At 58.8% G+C, this 20,237-nt stretch overlaps 1 protein-coding gene across 2 annotated transcripts in view; it reads right to left on the reverse strand.

The window, feature by feature from the left end:
- Window positions 1-1,474: 1,474 nt before the first annotated feature.
- Window positions 1,475-20,237, reverse strand: part of LAMB3 (laminin subunit beta 3) — a 40,253-nt gene continuing 21,490 nt past the window's right edge. For both annotated transcript variants that reach the window (XM_036272654.1, XM_036272653.1), the window contains exons 7-23: window positions 19,188-19,251; window positions 18,592-18,785; window positions 16,570-16,690; window positions 15,673-15,861; window positions 14,338-14,493; window positions 13,784-13,980; window positions 13,350-13,461; window positions 12,311-12,689; window positions 11,035-11,195; window positions 10,701-10,921; window positions 10,239-10,436; window positions 9,761-9,905; window positions 6,104-6,311; window positions 5,567-5,708; window positions 5,027-5,203; window positions 4,104-4,257; window positions 1,475-1,631 (exon numbers count right to left, since the gene is read on the reverse strand). In XM_036272654.1, the coding sequence (XP_036128547.1) occupies window positions 1,495-1,631; window positions 4,104-4,257; window positions 5,027-5,203; window positions 5,567-5,708; window positions 6,104-6,311; window positions 9,761-9,905; window positions 10,239-10,436; window positions 10,701-10,921; window positions 11,035-11,195; window positions 12,311-12,689; window positions 13,350-13,461; window positions 13,784-13,980; window positions 14,338-14,493; window positions 15,673-15,861; window positions 16,570-16,690; window positions 18,592-18,785; window positions 19,188-19,251 (2,955 nt within the window). In that variant the 3' untranslated portion in view covers window positions 1,475-1,494. The remainder of the gene's footprint in view (window positions 1,632-4,103; window positions 4,258-5,026; window positions 5,204-5,566; window positions 5,709-6,103; window positions 6,312-9,760; window positions 9,906-10,238; window positions 10,437-10,700; window positions 10,922-11,034; window positions 11,196-12,310; window positions 12,690-13,349; window positions 13,462-13,783; window positions 13,981-14,337; window positions 14,494-15,672; window positions 15,862-16,569; window positions 16,691-18,591; window positions 18,786-19,187; window positions 19,252-20,237) is intronic.

The following is a 20,237-nucleotide window of genomic DNA, read 5'->3' on the forward strand; positions in this document are numbered from 1 at the left end:
CCGCCCCGTCCCCATCCCCGTCCCCATCCAAAGGCACTGCCACGCCCTCCGAGATGCTAAAGGAAGAAATCCAGGACTACGTACTGTAAGGAGTCAGTATCCTGACCAGGTGCCCTCCGCACACCCACCCCTTTAAGTATAAATTGGAAGTCCACTGTTTTCATTTCAGCCAGTCATTCGAATCCTGCCTCTGCTCCCGCCCCTCCCTGAAAGGCAGGCAGGTGCATCGCTCCTGCCCCTCCCCCGTTCTCTTGCCTCCCGACCCCCTTTCAGCTTCATGCTCAGTGTTGTGCTCAATAAAATGGACATATTTTTCTCTATGAGGCTTCATTTGGTTCTTCCCAGAGTCAGAGCAGCTCCGGGGCTTGTGAGCGCGTGTGGAGTGGAACCCAGCGAACGTGGACGGGGAGCGCGGGGGGTGCCAGGGACCCAGCCACAGGAGTTACACGTACTGACAGTTACTCCTCACAGTGACCCCTTGGAGCGCAGTGGGCCAGCTCCAGCGTCCCTTCTCCTAAGGACTGTGTTAGATGAGCATGAAAGTGAGACCCTGCCCTGCCACATCTGTGACCTTGGGGGAAGTTATGCCACCCTTTGTGCTGCCTTGGTTTGCTCACTGGTCAGATGAGGACAACAGCGCCACCTACAGCATGAAATCGTGCAGACCATGAGTCCAGCACAGTGTCAATAAATAATACGAGTAACGATGGAGACGTTCGTGTAGATCAATGTCTAGCACAGTGCCTGGGTTCTGGCAGCACACAGATGCTCTTGCCATTCCCACATCCACCCAGGCACACACACTCACACACACACACACACACAAATACACATTTGTTACAACTTCGGTTTGAGATCCCAAAGCTGTGTGAATTTGGACACCTCGCTTCCCTTCTCTGGATTTCTATTTTCTCACCTGTAGACACGAAACTAGATCATTGTTCAAAGATGAAACAGCTCCTCTGGTCTTTCGAGGACGGAATCCGTCAGGTCCTGGGGCAGAGGGCCGAGTGTCCCTAAGCTTGGGTGATGAGCACGTTGGACTGAGCAGAGCGGGGCAGCCGATGCCCCACTTGGGAGCAGAAACAGTGATGAAGGTTTACTCAATGGGAGGCAGACTAGTTTCCCTCTTTGAACCTCCAGGCTCCTTTCCAAAGAGTTTTATTGGGGTTTTTCACTTGTACATTATTTGGGTTAAGTTTTTGTGTTGGTCCTAGATTCAACCTTAATGGAGAACAAAGAGCGAGAACACTGCCCATCAAGCTCCCTCTTCAGAGCTCCAGGTCACGATGACATGGCTCACCTCCACCACCTCTGTCCCTCCAGTGTGATTGCCCCATCAACTCAGGCTCAGCTGCAACCCAGAGTACCCTTAATAGCTGCACACAGGGGTGGTCCGGGCAGTGCTTTCTGCTGCGTAAAAGGAGCTGGACAGCATTCCAAACCAGGCTGCCCCCCAAAGCGAAGAGGGCAGAGGGGCTGGCAGCTGGAGCGTCACTTGCAGGTGGCGTAGTAGAGCACCCGCTCATTGATGTGGTCGCGGATCCGCTCCACGTGCTTCTCCAGCCCCGTCAGGTCGGCCGAGCGGAGCATGACGGCCTGGCTCCCCTGCAGCAGCTCCGACTCCATGTCTGAGGGCAGATGCAACAGCAGGGGGAGGGGGGGCTGGTGAGAGCCCCGGAGACTCCCAACCCGCCCTGCAGGAGTCACCTCTAGGGGAGCCTCCTCACGGGCAGCCCTCCCCAGCCCTGTCCCACTATTAGAGAAACAATGTGGCAGAGGCCAGACCCAAGAAGCCCTCACCCCAACCATCCCATGGCCCCTACCCTTCTCTGCGCTAGGCTCCCTCTGCTCCCCCAGCCTCATGAGGGAGGCCCCCGGCACCCAGATTACTAACCTACTGCTACTGGACCCAGACAGCGGCCATCCCAGCAGTGATCCTCAAGGGGGCACCACGAAGAGCTGGCTGGGTGACAGCATTCCTCCCCATTTTCCTTCCCCAAAATGCCACTCCAGATACCTCTAGTCCTCTCCCTCCAGTCCCGTCTGCAAACCACCACCAGACTGCATGGAGGATCTGAAGCCTGCCCCCCCTGTCCCCCTAGGCAGGAGGCCCCTCTACCACGTGCATGAGAGCCGGGACCCAGCCCCAGACTGAACATTTCCAGGAAGGGGGCGGAGCGCACTGCCCCCAAGGCTCCGACTTTAGACGCTCCAGTTAGGTCTTCTCACTGAGTCAGAATCTGTCCACCTCCTGCCTATACCCACGTGCCCCAGGTCTATCCCCTGGGGGCATAGGAATTGTTTGCTCTGTCCCCCACATTGCAGTCCTTCAAATGTCTCAGGCTCATCTTTCCCAGATTCAACCTCCTTAACGCCTTCATCCATTCCTTATTTGATGCACTCATTGAGCCCTTCCCTACCTCCCAACCCTGGTCACTCTCCCCCGAGGTCTGGTTTGCCAATATCCCTTCTGAAGGTGTAGCAGCCACCACTGAACACCACCCCCCAGGTGAGATCCTATCAGCAGAGTGTAACAGGTTGTTACTGAGCTGGCATTCAGCCAGTGGGCACACAGATGGACCTCCGGGTTGATAAAATATTGAAATTGTAACAGTTGCTGGTCTGTTCCCAGCCCCCACCCTTAGCGCCCCCTGTGCACGATCATCCCATAATTCTGCAGTTAAAGGTAAACTCCTGCAAGCAGCTGAGCAGCTGTTCCGAGGCTACGACCTGAGCTCCTTCTGATTGGGAAGTGCATAACGCACCAGTTCCTAAATATTGTTAATATCATCCCTGAGCAATTACTCCCTTATTTTGGCTGCTTTATATGTATTCGCTCTTTGGGCAGTTGCAAGACACTTATATCGAGCTTACAGTTACTCAAAACTCGAGTCATTTTCAGGTGAGTAATAACTCGCATTTGCTTTTCACTTACTGGTTACAGTGTTTTCACTACGTAGCCACTTGAACGCCAGGCCTCCCCTGAGCCGTACCTGCGGGTTGAGGCCCAAACGAGGCCCGCATGGAAGATCATTGTTCTTATTTAATCTCAGAGTGTTCCAGCCCATCCTTTTAGGCTCCTGAGATTGCCTTAGAATACGGGTCCTCTTACGTAGTGCATTGACTGTCTGTTGCACACAGATTTGATAAGCATGTTCTTTGTCTTCATATGCAGCATCGATGGACAGGGCCGGGCAGCCACTGACCCAACCCCTGGGTCCCCCCATCAAGATCAAGTCCTCTCGCCTCACCCTTCAGGTCTGGCTGGTCACAGCTTCGTGTCTACTCACTGTTGACTCAACAGCCCAACCTTCTCCATAGTATCCACCTAGTTAGCCAGACAGATTTTTGTCTGTTTCTCTGAAATTCGGAGAAAGTCTGTCTGAGGCATTCACCAGCAAACCGTCACCGTCAGACACCAAGGCTGGTCTCTGGAAACCCCTGTTCTCCTTGCTGAGACGCTCAGAACCCTTTCGAAAGCTCCTCTCATTACACCTCTGCCATATTCTAAATGCGCGAATGGTCCCCTAGCGCCTCCGGAGCTGAGTCTCCCTCCCGTCCGGGCATGGAGCCAGGCGCTCGGACCCAGCTGCGCCGACCCCTTCTCTCCGCTGCCTTCTGAGCCCCATCAGCCCCCTCTCCTGCTGGCTGCTCCTGCCCATCCTCAGGACCCGGCTCCCTGTCTTGAGATCCCTCCCTTTCTCCACAGCCTCTCCCCGGTCTACACCTCCTTCAGGCCCCTGTCTAATCTAACCTCTTCTGAATATTCCCTCCACTGAACATTTCTCCCTGACACTGTTTAGTCCCTGAACCCCCAGACCTCTCATTATTTGGGATACTATCACAGACCCCCTTATGCTGTTAAATCCTGGGTTATGCGTCTCCTGAAGAACAGGAAGAATGGCTAAATCCGGATTGCAAGCCCCCTGCAAACAGGCCACGTCCTGTGCACGTCTCCACATTGCGCACAGCCCCATCGCCGTGGCCCATCTTACTGGGTGCCCGGGCACTCTGGACCGCCCCCGCCCCCTCAGCACTGCCAGTGCCCACCAGCCCCGGCGTGGGACCAGCCTTCAGGGTCACCCGGACCGTGCCCTCACCTCTCATCCTGTCCATCATCTCCACGGTCTCCCCGAACAGCTCCTCTGCCTCTGCCTGGACGTTCTGGATGCGGATGCCCAGCTCCCCCGGCATGGAGCTGTGCCCCAGCCGGTCCTTCAGTTCAGCGTATTTTTGCTTCATTCTCTCAAATCCCTGTAAAAGGTAGAACAGTGTCTGTCACCATCATCATCCCATCATCATCGTCCAAAGCCCTAAAGCCCTGGATGTCACCCAAATGTCACCGAGGGATAAGGTGCCTGCCTCCTAATGTCCCCAGGGGAGTGGCTTTGCCTATAGAAAGACCCCCAGACCACACACTGTATCTTAAACTCCTGCAGGTCCCTCCCCTCATCGGTGGCTCCTGTCATCCCCCGCTCCCCTCCAGCACAGCATCCGGCACACAGCTGTCACTCAATAGTAAACTTGGCAGCGTGGCCATTGTACCAGGATGTAAGTGCTGACGTTCCTGGTATGCTGGGGACATTGAGAATGGCTCTTTGACCTCCTCTCCGGCCTAATTTCGATCACAGAGTGCCGGGGCTCTCGGATTAGGCTAAGTCAAGAGTGGGTGTCTGGCCGGGCAGCCGTGACGGGGGACAGACTCTGTATCGGGCATCAGGCCTGCTTTGTGGACGAGCTTTGCCTTGGACAAAGTTACCACTTAATCTGCAAAGAGATTGGGCTGGATGATTTCTAACGTGTCTGAACCAGCTACGACCGAGGCAGCCAGGGGTAGAATTCAGATGTCTGGCCAGATTTGGTGAACCCTGAAGCCCTCCTGGTTATTCTAGAGTAACTGTCACTCCACTTGCTTTTGAGCCCACGGCTCTATAAAGTGTACAAGTGTGCATCAGGGGTCCTCTCCTGCTCCCCCCCCCACCCCACCCCGGGCCTCCTCGGGCTCACAGCGACCTCTCTGTACCTCCTGGGCACTCAGCGCCCGCTCGCTGGCGCCCTCCGCCAGCTGCCGCGCCTGGGCCGCCTGCGCCCGCTGCTGCTCGGCCTGGCGACGGAGCTCCTCCATCCGTGCCCGGAAGCCACCCAGCTGCCCCGTCATTCCTGTCACCAGTCTCTCCGCTGGTCCCAGGACCTGCTGAACCTTTGTGGAAAGAGGGAGGCCTGGGTCCGTGGCGGGTCTCAGAGGACCGGCCTTGACCCCTCTGTTCTCCAGCGCACCAGGCGCTACAGCCTTCTCCAACCAGACGTCACTCCTGCGCCCCCCAACCCCGTCTGTCCAGTGACACCCAGGCCCCCTTCTCGCTCCCAGCGACCCCCACTCCTTTCTGCACGTGGCCACGGGACCGGAAAACCAAAGGCTCAAAGCCAGGTTCCAGGCTGTCACCCTCCTTCCTTAGGTCCCCAGCTCAGTTTCCACCCAGGTCACTCTCTGGCATCCGCTCCGCCTCGTGCCTGCATCTGTCTGCTCATGCCCCACACGAGGGAAGGGGGCCGTGCCTCTCACCTCGGCGACCCTGTCCTGGATGAGCCGCAGGGAGCGGCTGGTGCCTTGCATGGTGTCCTGAGCCTCCTGCAGGGCCACGGCGCCCTGCCGCAGGTTCCCCACCACGTCCTCCACCTGGCCCTCCACCGCGCCGGCTCGGCTCCTGGGGCCAACGGGGGGCAGAGGGTGAAGAGGTGTGTGGTCCCACCCGCTCACCCGTCCAAGAGAAAATCCTTCCCCGCCAAGACAAGGGGAGTGTTCACTCAGTAGCTGCTCCACCCCAGGACCTGTCCAGCAGACTTGACGAATGAGTCTTACGTTGGAGACACCGGCGGGCACGGTTTCCAACGTGGGAAGGCAAGGGTCGCCTTGAGCCAAGTTCCCCTGAATGCCGTGTCTCACTTTGCCACCCCTCACCACAGTCAGTGCCCCCGCTGTCTCCCAGCCCCCTGCCTCCCTCTGACTTGGAAGGTTTCTTCTCTCCCTTCCAGAAACAGACTTGGGGAGCAAAACCCCAGCCCAACCCTGGCCGGGGAGGAGCTCAGGCCCAGGCTGTACCTGGCCTGCTCGGCCTCAGCCTGGAGCCTGCGAGCTCGGGCGATGTCCTGCTGGGTCTGGGAGAGCACCAGGTCCACGTTGGGGAGCCTGGCCGCGATGGCCTGGATCTCATTCATCTTCCGCAGGACGGTGGCAGAGTCTGTGGGCAGCCACAGGGCCAGCACAGCCTCGCTGACCTCCTGGATGGTGGCGGCGTCGGTGTCGGGGTCTAGAAGACAGAGGTCCATTAGACGGGGGAGCCCAGCCATCTCCCCAAAGGTCAGAGGCCTCCCCGGGCTGAGCGGCAGTTGTGGGAAGCACCCCTGTGGCATCTCTGCCCGGGCCCCGAGGCCCTGCCGCCCCTCGCAGACACATCAGGTGCCCGTTCTCGGAGGAGTTCCGGGAGCCTGTGGGAGGGTGACTGTCAGCACAGCTGTGGCAACTACGTGTCTGGTGACACAGGAAGCTGCAGGCTGCAGAGAAGGAGGTGGTGCCAGACAGCTGGTCCCGAACAATGCCCGGAGCGCAAACATAATCAGCTCTAAATTGGGGAGGGCGGCCAGGATATGGAACGGCTCCTTGGCAATGAGACCCCTTCCGCGCCCCGCCTCAGAGGAGAGAGCTCATTTTTGCAAAGGCAGATGAAAAGTAGCAGCTCAGAGAGGCCACCCCTGGCATCCGGTCCAAGATCCACCCCACACCAACACTCCTGACCTCCTGACCTCCCTTCTCTGCCCATGTCGCCCCCGCGCTCGTCACACCCACAGGCCAGCCCTCAACTCCTTCACCTGGTGTCCTGCCTCTTTCCCTATGAGAACATGAGCCCCATGAAGGCAGCTGTGTCCCCAGCCCCGAGCACTGCCCGGCACTCGGGGTGCTCTGTGTGTGTAGAGTGAATGGATGACGGAAAGGGCTCCAGACCCAGGTGCCCCATTGCTAGCCAAGCAACCTGGGGCAAGTCAAATGGCCTCTCTCGGCTCAGTTTCCTGATCTGTGAAGTGGGAATAAGACCCTCAATCTGAGGGATGAAGTGAAACCATAAGGAGCAAGAGTTTTGCAAACCAGCTCTGGGACAGCGAGTCCACTCAGAAGTTCAGAGACGGCATCTCCTGCCCCCCTTCTCCCTGTTCACTGTTACAGATTCCACTGCTATCGGTGTGGTAGGGAAGGGGGCACCCCCCAGGTGGTGTGCCCTGGGACCCCGGGCCCAGCCTTCCTCTGCAGTCCGAGGGTGTCTCACCGGCTGCCTCACAGTCCCAGCCCCGACCCCCATGTCAGGTGGAAGGACATTCCTGGAAGGGGGAGCCACACCGCCTTCACCTGCGCCCCCCCGAGCCACAGCAGGGCAATGCAGGAGCCCACGGCATCTCTGTGGTCGGGTTCAATGAAGGGGCTTATCCCCAACAACGAGCTTTCCAAGGGCCTCTCCACAAAGACCAGCAGCCTCTCATCCAACCCGGAGTCCTGCTCTCAAAACCAGGCTCCGTATACACCTTCCCAGAAAGCCCCCCACGAGCACAGGCTCAGTGTCAGGGCTTCCGAGTCTCCGGGGGACTCAGCAAACATGCGCTCTGAACAGCAGCACGGGGAGCCGGGACTGAAAATCAAATTAGATCCCATCCCTGCCCTTGTGGAGCTCCGAACTGGGGGACAGACAGGCACACAACCCCGAGTGAAGGACAAGCACAGGGCGCTGGGACCGCCACCGGAGGGGCACCTAGCCCAGCCCGACGGTTCAGGGGGGCTGCCTAGGGAGCGGGAAACCTGCAGGGCTCCCAGAGGATGAGCAGGAGTGAGCAGGTAAGGAAGGTGGGGCCAGGAAGACAATCCAGAAAAAGGAAACACTTTAGCAAAGGCGAGGAGGCAGGAATGTGTGTGCGTGCGCATGCACACGTGTGTGTGTGTGTGTGTGCACGTGCACGCGGGCATCCATCTCATAATGCAATCATCTAGAGTGTGAGCTGCAGAGTGAGATGACTCCTACCCACGCCCTGGTCCTAGCTGGATGCCCTCAGGCAGGTTATTAACCTCCCTGAGCCTACAGTCTGCATCTGCAAGGGGTAGGCAGTCGAGATGAAATAATGTAACATGTGAAGTGCTTAGAACAATGCCTGGCACTTAGTAAGAACTCCGCGAACCTGAACTATTGCTCATCAATTCCATTTGAAGACCTAGGAAAGGCAGCATCTCCTCTGCTCCCTCAGGCCTCCCCCCTCGCTGGGACCCTGGGTGCCAGCAGCCGCTAGTACCCACACCCCCGCACCAGGACTCTGGAGACTAGGCCATGCCATGGAGGCTGGGAGAGCTGTCCTTCTCTCCGCCCCTGGCCTTGGACCTGACCTGAGACACAAGTTAACTGAGAGGACCAAAGGGACCCACAGCCTGGCACTGCCTGCTGTTCATGTGAGCCTTGCACCCCAAGGAGAGACATCCTACCCACCCCCCGCTCCCTGGCAGGGGAGTGGTTGTTCACTCACTCAGTTCGACTCAAGGGAAGGCTTCTTTATGTCTGAGTCTGAGCCCCAAACGTTGCCCTGCCCCTCTGTCCATGTTTGTCGGGCACCATCTCCCTGCACCCCCAGGTAACCCCTCCCCCATGCTGGGGCTGTCTGGGAAGGTGGTGCCGGCATGATCTGAGAGAAGCCAGGGGACCTCAGCGGATCCTTCCTGCCCATCGCTGACCTGCCAGCTCTCAGGAGGGGCGTTGGCCTGTCTGGAGCAGAGGCGGCTCAGTAGTAGCAGGAGAAACCACCAAGCCCTCAGCTCCTTTTAACTGGGCTCCCAGCCAAGCAAATTCCCTGGCAGGGACCAGGAATCTAATAATATCAACTCATATTACTGAGGCACCTTTAATTTTTTAAAACACATTTTACATCGGTTACTCAATCCCCAGAATAAACGTGTGAAATACTACCATCCCGGTTTGCAGAAGCAAACGACGCGGCACAGAGGAAAGCAACTCGCCCAGGTTCCTGAGGCCTGTCCCGGGAATGCTCCACTCCCCAGAGCGGCACAGGAGGGGTCCGGTTTATTCATTCAACCAACACTGGGTGTCTGGCCTTAAGCTAGGTGCTGGTGACACAGAGAACGAGACAGACAGACAGACAGCCACCTGCCCTCGTGGAGTTTATAGTCTAGTAGGGACACAAACGATACGCTCCTAGAACACAGGCTGGAAGCAGTGTCATGGTCGAATGCCGAAGGGGAATGGGAGCAGAGGGGCCAACCAGATTGGAGGGTCCCGGAAGGACCGCACCCCCAGGAGGTGAATTTAAGCTGAGACCTGGAGGGCGAGAATCAGCAGCCCTGGAGAGAGCATCCCAGGAGAGAAAGAGCAGGTGGAAGTCTACAGTCAGGCCAAGAGCCTGTTCAAGGGCAGGGACCAAAGCAGGAGGCCCCGAGGCCGCCCACCCAGGAGGGGAGCAGAGGCCATGACGGGAGCTGGGAGTCATTCCAAGAACAAGGGAAGTCAGTGGAGGGTTTTAGGCACGAACGGGGGTGATCCCTCGTTCACATTTTCCAAAGATGTTCTAGGCTGTTTGGTTGATGCTTCCGGCTGAGGGAGCAGGGGGGAGGGGGCCCCTCGGGCCGAGCCCAGGGGGCATGGAGGCGAGGGAAGGGGTGCTGGCTGTCCGGCCAGGACAGCGAGTGGAAGCAGCGGGGCCAGGCCAGGCTCACCGGAGAGGAAGTCCCGGACCTGCTGCACCAGGAGCCGCGTGCGCCTCACGTCCTCCTCCATCTGCGAGCGGCTGCTGCTCACCTGCGTCTCCAGGCGCCGAGCGTCCGACTGCACCTGTGAGGCAGCTTCCTCGGCCGCCCTGATCTGCGGACGCACGCGACAGGTCAGCAGTCATCACCACCCCAAGACAGCCTCTCGGCAGCCCCCAGGAGTCCGTGGACACCCGCTACCCAAGATCTACCTGGGACACATTTGTAACTAACTCCATTTGGCCCCAGAGGAAAACGATGTGGAGTCAGGTCACTTAATAGCCCAGAGCACTGAGCCAAAGTCTACTTCTCACTCGCTGTGGGCCTGGGACACGTGGCCTGCCGTCTCTGGGCCTTCACCTCCTAACTGTAGAGCGGAATGAACCTCCCTGCGGGCTCTGTCCCCTCGGCCTCCTCCAGGTGCCCGCCTCACCTTGGCTGCACCTACCATCTGTCTGGTCTGCTGGAGCTGGGTGCTGAAGCCCCGTAGCTGGTGGGCCACCTGCCCCGCTGTCCGGAAGGCCCCGCCGGCCTTGGGGAGGGCACCTCTGCAGTGGGAGCCACAGGCTGTGCCGTTGTCTCGGGGACAGAGCTCGCCAGGGCACGCTCCTGGGGTGCAAGCTGTGTCCCTGGAGCCCCCACAGAGCTGTGCAGAGAGGGGCAGTCAGAGGGTACCCAAGGCTCTTCAACAACCACTCCCATCCCACACAAATAGCCAGACATCTCCATGGCAACTGAGCACCAGAAACTCGTTTCCTTGGCAACCGATAAGTACACCCGTGAGGGGCCAAGGGCCAGGATGGGTGGGGGAGCAGGGTAGGTTCACAGAGCCCAACAGGGCAGCCTGTACAAGCAGCGGGTGTGTGACAAGCTGGGGCTCTGGGGCGTGGGGCTCCATGCCGTGACTCACCTTGTTGATGGTGGGTGTCAGATCAGGCAAGGAAGCCATCTCCCGCTTCAGGGCTGTGAGCTGGGGGCCACCAGCTCCTCTTCCGCCTCCCACCTGCTGCTCCAGCCTCTCCGCCTCTCTCCGGCTGGCCCTGACTCGGAGCAGCCGGCGGGAGCTGTCGGAGGCCTGCTGGGCCGCCTGGGATGACCGCTGGTAGGCTGCGGTCAGTGTCCGGAAGGCTCCTGTGGGAAGAAGAGGGAAACGAATCACCCCTGGGCCTGGGGTCTGGAGGTGGACCAAGGGTGCGGTGTGCGGAGTGGGGATGGGCGTGGCTGTCCGAGCTCCCGCTCCTCACCCGAAGGATCGGCGCTGCTGATCTTCTCAAACTGCTCCCTCTTGTTCTGATACAGAACGAGGAGGTGATTGAAGCTTCTGTCCAGAGTCTCCAGGTCTCCTGGGAGGGACAAGATCTCCTCCTCCAGGGGCAGAGTGGGCTGCAGGTCCTGCAGGGTCCGCCTGAGGTGGAGGGGGAGCTTTCACTAACATATAGGAGGGGGTCGGCTCCCCAGAAACAGCCCTCCCTTTGGAGAAACTGCTACCAAGTCAGGAAAAACAGGCCCTCGGCAAAGGTAGCGGGACGGAGACGCCACAGGCCGAAGGAGAGTCTGCTGGGCAAAGGCGGAGGGCCAGCCTCCCTCCCTCCCTCCATCCCTCTGCAGGCCGAGCCAGAAAAACCTCTCCTCCCTTGACTTCTAAGACCCTGACGTCCCCGATTCTCCTCCACCTGCCCACCGCTGGCTTCCGTGGGGGGCACCCTGGCCCTCCTCCTGGGCTCGCCGCACGTGACCTCGGCCACCACCCGAACGGCCGAGGGCCTGAGGCTCTCTTCTGTAGTCCACGCCTGCCCACTGAGCTCCCCCAGCGGCTGCCCGCTGGCTGTCTGCACCCGCTGGGGTCACCTGCCCAGACCCACAGCCTGAGCGTTCGGAGCTCCGCCTCTCCCAGCCTGGCTCTCTCCACCTCCAGGCTTTGCTCAGCAGGGGGCGCCCTCCAGGGGATGCCCACCAGGCCTGCACTTCCAGCCTGCAAAGGCCTACGGACTCGCTCCTGGGCCGCGAGACAGGTCGCCCACACCTGGCCGGCTCCGGACACTGACAGTCATCGAGGGCTTGGGGAGTGGAAACTAACTATAGAAGCTTCCGGAACCAAACCCCACTAAGAAGGCACCTGTGCTGGTAGGAGGGGGTGTGGGTGGGACTGCACGCATCCAAAGGACCATGCACGTTATTTTCAGATCGGCCGCTCTCCAATGCCCCCGCAGGGCGACTAACCCGGAGCCTTTCTCTGGCAGGCAGTGCCCAGCACTTTAAAGAACGCAGGGCTGGAGCTGCAGCCTGTGCTCAGAGTGCCCTCAGGGCCCTGTCACATGGTCTGTCTGTCAGCGTAATGACACTCACCCCACCGGCCACACGGGACCGTGGTGGTCGTTAAAGGACAGTGCACACAAAAATGCTTTGTCAGTGGCCAAGGGCTCTACCAACGTGATGAAAGACCGGGTGCCCCTGGTGTGAGCCTGGGAACGGGGGGGGGGGGGGGGCATAATTAAGTGCTTAGCAGGGAAAGAGGGTTACCTGAGAGAGAAGATGGCACTGGCCACCTGGGCCACCTCCCGCTCCGTGGCCGGGGCACTGCCAAGAATCGCCTGGATCTGCTCAATCTTGCTCTTTGCGTCCAGGATCCTGGAGGCCAGGCCAGGGTCCTGCAGGCCCGGCCCCGGCCACAGGGTGCTGGTGGCGTTGCGGAGGCTGCCGAGGCGGAGGGCTTTCTCCTGCAGGCCAGCGTCATAGGTCTGGAAGCAAGGGTGGCAGGCCACGCACACCGGGTAGCGGTCGCAGTAGCCTCGCTGGCACCGGTCACAGCGGGGCCCGGTCAAGCCGGGGCGGCAGAGGCAGCGGCCTGAGGCCTTGTCACAGCCCGGGCCCTCCGTTCCCCGGAAGTCACAGTCACAGGCTGGCGGGAGGAGAAAGGAGGCTGGGGTCAGGGAGACCAAGGTGTCTAGCAGGGAGAGGCTGACGAGGAGGCCTGACGGCAGGGTCTTTCTGACTTAGAATAACAGACTGTCAAGGCCAGAATATAGCCCTGGTCGTGCCAGGCAGCAGCAGGAGCAAGCCCTCTCTTGGCACCTCTACCTTCCGGGATGGGTCCCAGCCCACACTCAGCACACGGTGACGCATCTGACCTTCACAACCACTCCCGGACAGCCAGCCCCTCGGGCTCCCTCTCTATAGATGAGGCAGCTGAGGCCCAGAGAGGGTAGGGACGAGTGCCCCTTCCCCAGAGGAGGAAACTGAGGCCCGCAGAGGGCCAGTGACCCTCCCACACCCCTCAGTCAGGCGGAGGAGAGCGGACCTGGGCTGCGGGCCTCGCGACCCCCTGCCAAGCTGACTTCGCCTCCCTGCTGTGGCCCTGGAGGTGGCTCTGAGGAATGCTTTCTCAGGGAAGTGGGGTGCAAAGTGGGGAGCAAAGCAGCCCTCATGTCACTGGCCCAGGGCTGGGAGGCGAGCCAGCTGGATGATATCGCCCCACACCGCAGACCACGCGCCCCATGGCAAGCCCACCCAAGTGCTCGCCCCGCCACAGCCTCCATGTCCCCTCCTCGTGGGCACGCACCTCGGCACCCCATGGCGGCGTCTCCGTGGGTCTGGTCGGGACACTGGCGGATGGCTGCAGTGCTGCACGTCAGGCCGCCAAAGCCCTCCCGGCAGGGACACTGCCCTGTGAACTGGAGAGAGCACCGTGAGGCAGCCCCCGGGAGCCCGGCCTCGGGGACCGTCCTGCTGGGACGGCCCCAAACACAGGCTTCCACTCAAAGGCAAGCTCAAGTCAAAGCCCAGATGACCCCGCAGAGGGGTGGTGAATGGGCACTGCCAAGGCTCTGAGCCCCAGAGGAAGGGTCACTGGGGGGCTCCCCAAAGGGGTTGGGACAGAAGCAGCCCAACCTGACTTTGGAAAGGCCCAGAAGGGCCGCAGAAGGGAAGATGGCCGTGTGGGGGGACAAGCACCCCTCGCCTGTCCAGGGGCCCATGAGCCACCCCCACACACACCTGGTTGCACTGGGGGCTCAGGGAGTTGTTTGGGTCGCAGGCACACGGCTCGCAGCCCCGGCCGCTGGCCAGCTTCCAGTGGTAGGGAGCGCACTGGTCACACTGAGGGCCCACCACATGGGGCAGACACAGGCAGCGCCCGCTCTCCTCGTCACACGGCATGTCCCTTCGGGACCCCAGGAGGCTGCAGTCACAACCTGCAGGAGGGATGGCTACTGAGTTTGGGGTTCAGCTCGCCAAAAACTCAGCCCCAGAGAACATGCCCCAGGAGGGTCCCAGCCTGGTAGAAGAACCTGGCCGGGCCGATCCCTCCACATAATCTGGCTGACTCATAAGACCACTGAGGTTCCCACCAGTTCCAGCATCTGCCAGCTTGGCTGCCACCCTGCCTCCCACTGGTTGACTCAGTCCAGCCTTCCAAACTGGGCTGGTGCTGCCACCTGCTGGACGTCAGTGACACAGCACCGGGCATACAGCATAGTGCGCAGGGCCTCATGGTCTGGTGGCTCCATGCAGCCTGCCCCACGTCCTGCCAGGCTGGGCCCCGTACTCACGGTGGCAGCCCTGCGGGTTGGTGTAGGTGAGTCCCGTAAATCCTGGCTTGCACAGGTCACAGCGCTCCCCCTGCACATGCTCCTTGCACACGCACTGCCCAGTCACTGGGTCGCAGGGAACCCCGGGCACTGCCCCATCTGGGTCACACTCGCAGGCTGAGATACAAAAGCAGCCACCACAGTAGGAATAAGGAAGGAAAGCATAGAGTTAAGAGCACATTGCAGGAGCCAGACTTTCTGATTAAAATCCTTGTTCCACCACTTACTGGCTTACAGTCTTACAACCTTCATCAAGTTATTTACCCCTCTGTGCCTGCTTCCTCCTCTGTAAAATGGGGATAATTATACAACCCTCATAGACTTCTTTGGAGGAATAAATGAGTAAATGTAACAGCGACCAGGGCTTGGCACATGTTAACTACTATACACGTTCTGTTATTATTTACTGAACAATTACTATGTACCAAGATCTGAGCTGGGCACTCTTGCATATTGCCCTGGGCAATCCTCATGATAACCATAAAAGATGGAGATGATTGTTCCTATTGTACAGACCAGAAAACTGAGGCTCAGAGATGGTAAAGAACGTACTCGGGTCGCACAGCAAGAAAGTTTTCCATAAGCAAATAATATCAACAGGAAGTGACCCAGCTTTACCACACCCAGACCTTTCTCATGCTTTCAAAACACAGACTCCCTTCATCTAGAACGTCCCTTCTGATTAACCCGGCCCGAGCCAGACGGCTTCGGTCCAGTCTGCTCATTCCTGCGTGAACCACTGGAGTCTGGGGATGCATTCGTCACCTCTGTTCCATCACATTCCATCCATTTCTTTATTCAATAAACATCCTTCGAGTATCACTTACTTGCTTGTCCTCGTGCTAGGGCCTGAGGATACAGGACGTACTCCCTGCCATGGAGGAATTCTCAGTGTTTGGGGAAAATAGAAAAATGGCGAGCGAACCACTTTCCAGCATGGAAAGGCAATGGCATATGTAAGGTCAAAGGGCTTTGCCCCTGCTTTTCCTGGGTGTATGGTTTACATTACTAAGCAGTGTGTGTGCCTCTCGACACCAGGAACTGTATCTAATATTACTTGTTTCTTTCTTATGCCCAAGATAAGGGCTACATATGATTGATGGCTGATGGACTAATGGGCCAGGTGATCTGCCTAGAAGTGCACAGCTAGGATAAAACAAGGGCCCACAAGTCCTGACACCCATCCAAGCCTTCCTACTCCCTGAGGGCTTGTGTGTCCCCAGGGGCGTGTGCTCTGTTGTGTCCAGACTGAAGGGGAGCAGTGGACAGATGGGACCCTGGGGAGCCCCGACTCACGGATACAGGTCTCCTGAATGGGAGCACCAGGGCGCCGGTTCCGGAAATAGTGCAGCTGACACCGCTCACAGTTCTTGCCCTCGGTGTGGTCTCGGCAGCTGTCGCACACCCCTCCGTGCACCCCCTGGCTGCTGGCAAACACAGCTGGGTCAAAGTGACAGGTCTCTGAGTGGCCGTTGCAGTCACACCCTGAAAAAGGAGTTTCCAGCGCTGAGGTGGGGCCAGCAGCTTTGCCATCGACGACGCACATCCCCCGCGACCTCGCCAGCATCTCTCGCTACTCTGCAATATGCTCCGGTCTGGGAAATGGGGAAACCGAGGCCCCAGGAGACTTGTGTAATTTATGTAAGGTTATTTGGCCATTAAAAAGGCAGAATAGAGTGAGAACTCAGGCATCCTGACTCTGGTGTGGGGACTAACCCAAAAGTAATGTCTGTGTTGGGCCAAAGAGAGAGTTCTCTGAATGGTCCATCCCAACCCTCCCCCATTGCCACCATGGATCTCCTGCTGGGTCACTGCTTTTCTCTGGGGCGGGGACCAGTTTCCCTCAGTTATGCAGAGAATGACCCTGACTCTTGGGGACCAGCTGAAGCAGGAAACCAGATACAGCCTACACAGGGTAAGGAAGTGAAGGGCCAGAGGGAAGGGTCTGGAAGAAGCAGCCATGTGGCATCAGAGCCTAGACCAAGCCTTGTCTCTGCAGGCCTGGTTGAGCAGAAGAACAGGGAGACAGAGGGCGGCTGCAAGCCACATGCTGTCTCCATCCCCCCAGAGTAAGGAGAGCTGAAATGGCAGGGATGCGATTAAGACTAACTCTCCATAATAAAGAATACATTCTCCCGGTGTCCCCGGAGAGGTCGCGGAGGCCCCGCGGGTCCAGCACCCACTCAGTCGTACTTTGGCATTCATGGGGGTCCTGGTCACCCGCGGGCCTCCAGGGCCGGTTGTTGTAGAAGGGGGCACAGCGTTCGCAGTGGGGGCCGGCCGTGTTGTGCTGGCACACGCAGACGTCGTGCACCTAGGAGAGGGGCCATGAGGTGTGATCGTCAAAGGAATGGCCCGGGATGGACCTGCCCTCTTCCCTCTGACCGTCTCTTCCACCAGCCAGGGTCCAGCTCAGACCCCAGCTCCTCCAGCCTTCACTCAACTCCTGTGACACTGTGTGTGCAAGCGTGCGCGCGCGTGTGTGTGTATGTGTGTGCACTGCTCCTCTAACTAGGTTTGTACAAGCCCATTCCTTGCACTTGGACACCCCCATGAGGCCCAGTCCACAGCAGCACCCAGCAGGTACTCAGACACCCTTGATTCTGGAAGCTTGCGGGCCCTCTAGAGATTTATATTCTAATAATCTATGACTGGGGTTGTTTGGCTAGAGGACTGCGTAATGAGTCATCCTAGACTCACTGAGGTATAAAACTAGAACAGCCGATGTGTGCTAATTGTCCTCCAGATCAAGGCCAACACCCTCAGCCTGGCATCCAAGCCCCTGCACCCTTGCCCAGTTCTCGTCTCGGCTCCCTCCTGACAGCTCGGCCGAGCTGAGCCTCGGGCGCCAACCTCCGTGAGCCCTCCTGTCCCCACCGTTCAGCTTTCACTGATGTTCCTCCTTCTGCCGGGAACACCCACTGTCCCTGTTCGCCCGCGAAGCCCTGCTGGCTGCCACGGCGCCTCCTTCACGGCCTCCGTGGCCCCTCGGGTCCCATGGATTTCAACCCCGAAGGTGTCTCAGAATCACATGGGGAGCTTTTTAAAAAACCACCAACAGCCCGGCTGGTGTGGCTCAATGGTTGAGGGTCGACCCACGTACCCAGAGGTCGCCGGTTCAATTCCGATTCCCTGTCAGGGCACATGCCCAGGTTGTGGGCCCTATCCCGGGGGGGGGGGGAGTGCAGGAGGCAGCCAATCAATGTTTCTATCTCTCTCTCCCTCTCTCTCTAAAAATCAATAAAGAAAAAAATAAAATAAAAATACCAACAACAGTCTCAATTCAATCAGAGCCTCGGACAAGGGCCAGGCTCCGGTACTTTTTAAAGTGATGATTCCCTTGCGTAGACTTGAGAGTCGGTGGGGCTGGGCGTGCCCCCTGCCTCGGCTCCAGCCCCCAGCACTGAGCTGTGGTCCTTTGGCCCTGGGCCCTAACAGATCACATGTTCCCAAGGCTGGTCTCCCTCGGCCTCCTCTGCAGCCCAGGGCAACAGCTGGCTCAGAAGTGGAAAGGATACAGCTGACTGCTCATTTCACCCGTATTTCTCCCTCGAGCCATGTTACCTGATTTCCTGGTGCCCACCTGAGGACAGGGCAAATCGCATGCTACCATGTGCTAACAACGAAGCCCCCGAATGATGGCTCCTCTGCTCCTTGGCCCAGGGGTCTTCTTTACCCGGGGTTCTCCTGTTTGGTTTCACAGCAAAGCCCCTGGGGCGCTGGGTAAGCTGGAGCCTCTCACCCCCAGCCCCAGGTTCGCCTTGCCGGTCGGGGGCACACTTAGCATCCATCCGTGTCAGACTGCTCTCTCCCCGCCCCATCTCTCTCCTCTAGGTGGGACTTCAGAGCCCCCAGCCAGGTGCTCTCAGCCCTGGCAGCGCATCCGATCGTCCCAGAGCTGCACAGACAAAGGTCGGCCGCCCTTCCAGGAGGTGTCATGCGTGGCCGGGTGAGAAGCACGGCCTCAGGCTCCCCCACGCCACCCCCCACACCACGCTCATGCTTACGGACCTGGAAATGCCACCGTGCAGATCTGAGGCAGCGCCAAGACCTCTGATCTTTAAAATGATAACGCTCACCCTTTCTTCACCCTTGCTAAAATATTAAATACGTCTGAAATGTCGTGCCCACCCTGCCTTACGGGAGCCTCGCAGATGCCCCTCGTTGCCCTGGTTTTGCCCCTTCCCCTCTGCCCTTCCTGCCCTGGATGGTCACCTGCACCGTGGTGGAGGGGCCGGCAGGGACTCCGGGCTGGGGGGCGCAGCGGTCGGCGTGGCCATGACAGAAGCAGCTCCCTCGCAGACGCAGCTGGGACACCGCGTAGTAGGCACTGGGCGAGTGGTAGCCCCTCTGGGGCACAGGGGCCAGTCTGGTGAAGTTGATTCTCAAGTTTGTGATCTCCCCCAGCTCTGAGAGGGGCAAACACAGGGAGGGACGGGGTTGGGAAAAGATGGGAAGGAGAGGAAGTTAGAGGCCATTAGAGTCTCTGTGGACGAGGAAAGAGATTCTGCTTTTACCATCCCTCCTTCCTGCCTTTAGAGGGTTATCCCAGGGGCCACCCTGCCTATCCTCAACCCTCCAAAGCAGAAAACACACACACGCACGCACACACATGCACACACGCACACACACTCTCCTAGGTCCCTTGCCTCCCTGGGGCTACCACAGTGCCCATGGGGTAGGTAGGGCAAGTACTCCACCAGCCATGTTGTCAGAAACATGAAAGACCAGGAAGGGCCCCTGATCTGGGCTCCAACCCTGTTTTGTCCTCCACCCACAGTTCCACAGGCTTGAGGAGGAGCCACACTGACCTTGAATTTTTTGACTTTGAGTTGCTGGAATCCCAGAGGCTAAATTCATAAGGTTAAGTTGGACCTAAAAGAGGAAAGAGGAAGGTGCAGAGGAGGAGATGGAGCGTGTCCCCCTCCGTGCAGTGCCCCGGCCCCTCCCACCACCCTGCGGGCCTGAGAACCTGGAGCCTCAGACCAGCGCGGAGGGGCGTCCTGCTAACGGCTCTCGGGGAGTAGATGACCACTGGGCCCTAAATAAGTGTGTGTGCGCGTGCGCGAGTGTGCATGTACAATCTCTCCACACCTTTGAAAATAGAGCGATTCCCAGAATCTCCTGGTTTCCTGGGGTCGGAAATTACAGTAAGATGTGCAATGTACCCACAAGGGCTCAGGGAATACTAGTTTTCCGAAACCTGGGATAAACGAGAGCATCCAGAGCCCAGGGAGGCATGGATGCAGTGACTACCCCCCTCTAGACCCCAATTTCAACTATACCTTTTCTTTCTAATAAAAATAATTTATTGGATGTGACTTTATCTCATCTCCCAAGAAGAGTTTGCCCATCAACCCTCCACAGATCAGAAGAAAATTCCTGTCTTTTGATCTGGGGTCTGGAGAAGGTGGTCCTCGTGGATCTGGATGATTATGACCAAGGGGCAGTGTCACGGGGACGGTGACCCCCGAAGCACGCCGTGCTGCCCAGTGCAGCTGGGAGGCGCCCCTGAGCCTGGGCCAGCGGTGGGGGGAAGCAACGATGAAAGCAATGACAGCTGACCCGGGCGGGAGGATTCGGGGAGAGGCGTTCTGACTTGTCTCCAGAGGCGGGTCCTCGTCTCCAGCTCAGGGGCTAAGTGTAGGGGACCTGGAGCTGTGGCTGATACCTGGATCTCCTCAAGGGAAGGATGGGGCCAGATGAACAGTGTAAACCAACATTCTCGTGTTAAAGCCTACCACGGTGAAAGCAGAGATTCGCTTACGTCTGCGTAACTGGTCACTTGTCTACGTGGCCCTGGCGCCCGCAAGCCGTGAGCCCTGGGGCAGGAGGCCACGGCAGGGAGCAGCGTGGGGCCC

This window comes from Molossus molossus, unplaced genomic scaffold (assembly GCF_014108415.1).
Source record: "Molossus molossus isolate mMolMol1 unplaced genomic scaffold, mMolMol1.p scaffold_m16_p_20, whole genome shotgun sequence".
NCBI classification, from domain to species: domain Eukaryota; kingdom Metazoa; phylum Chordata; class Mammalia; order Chiroptera; family Molossidae; genus Molossus; species Molossus molossus.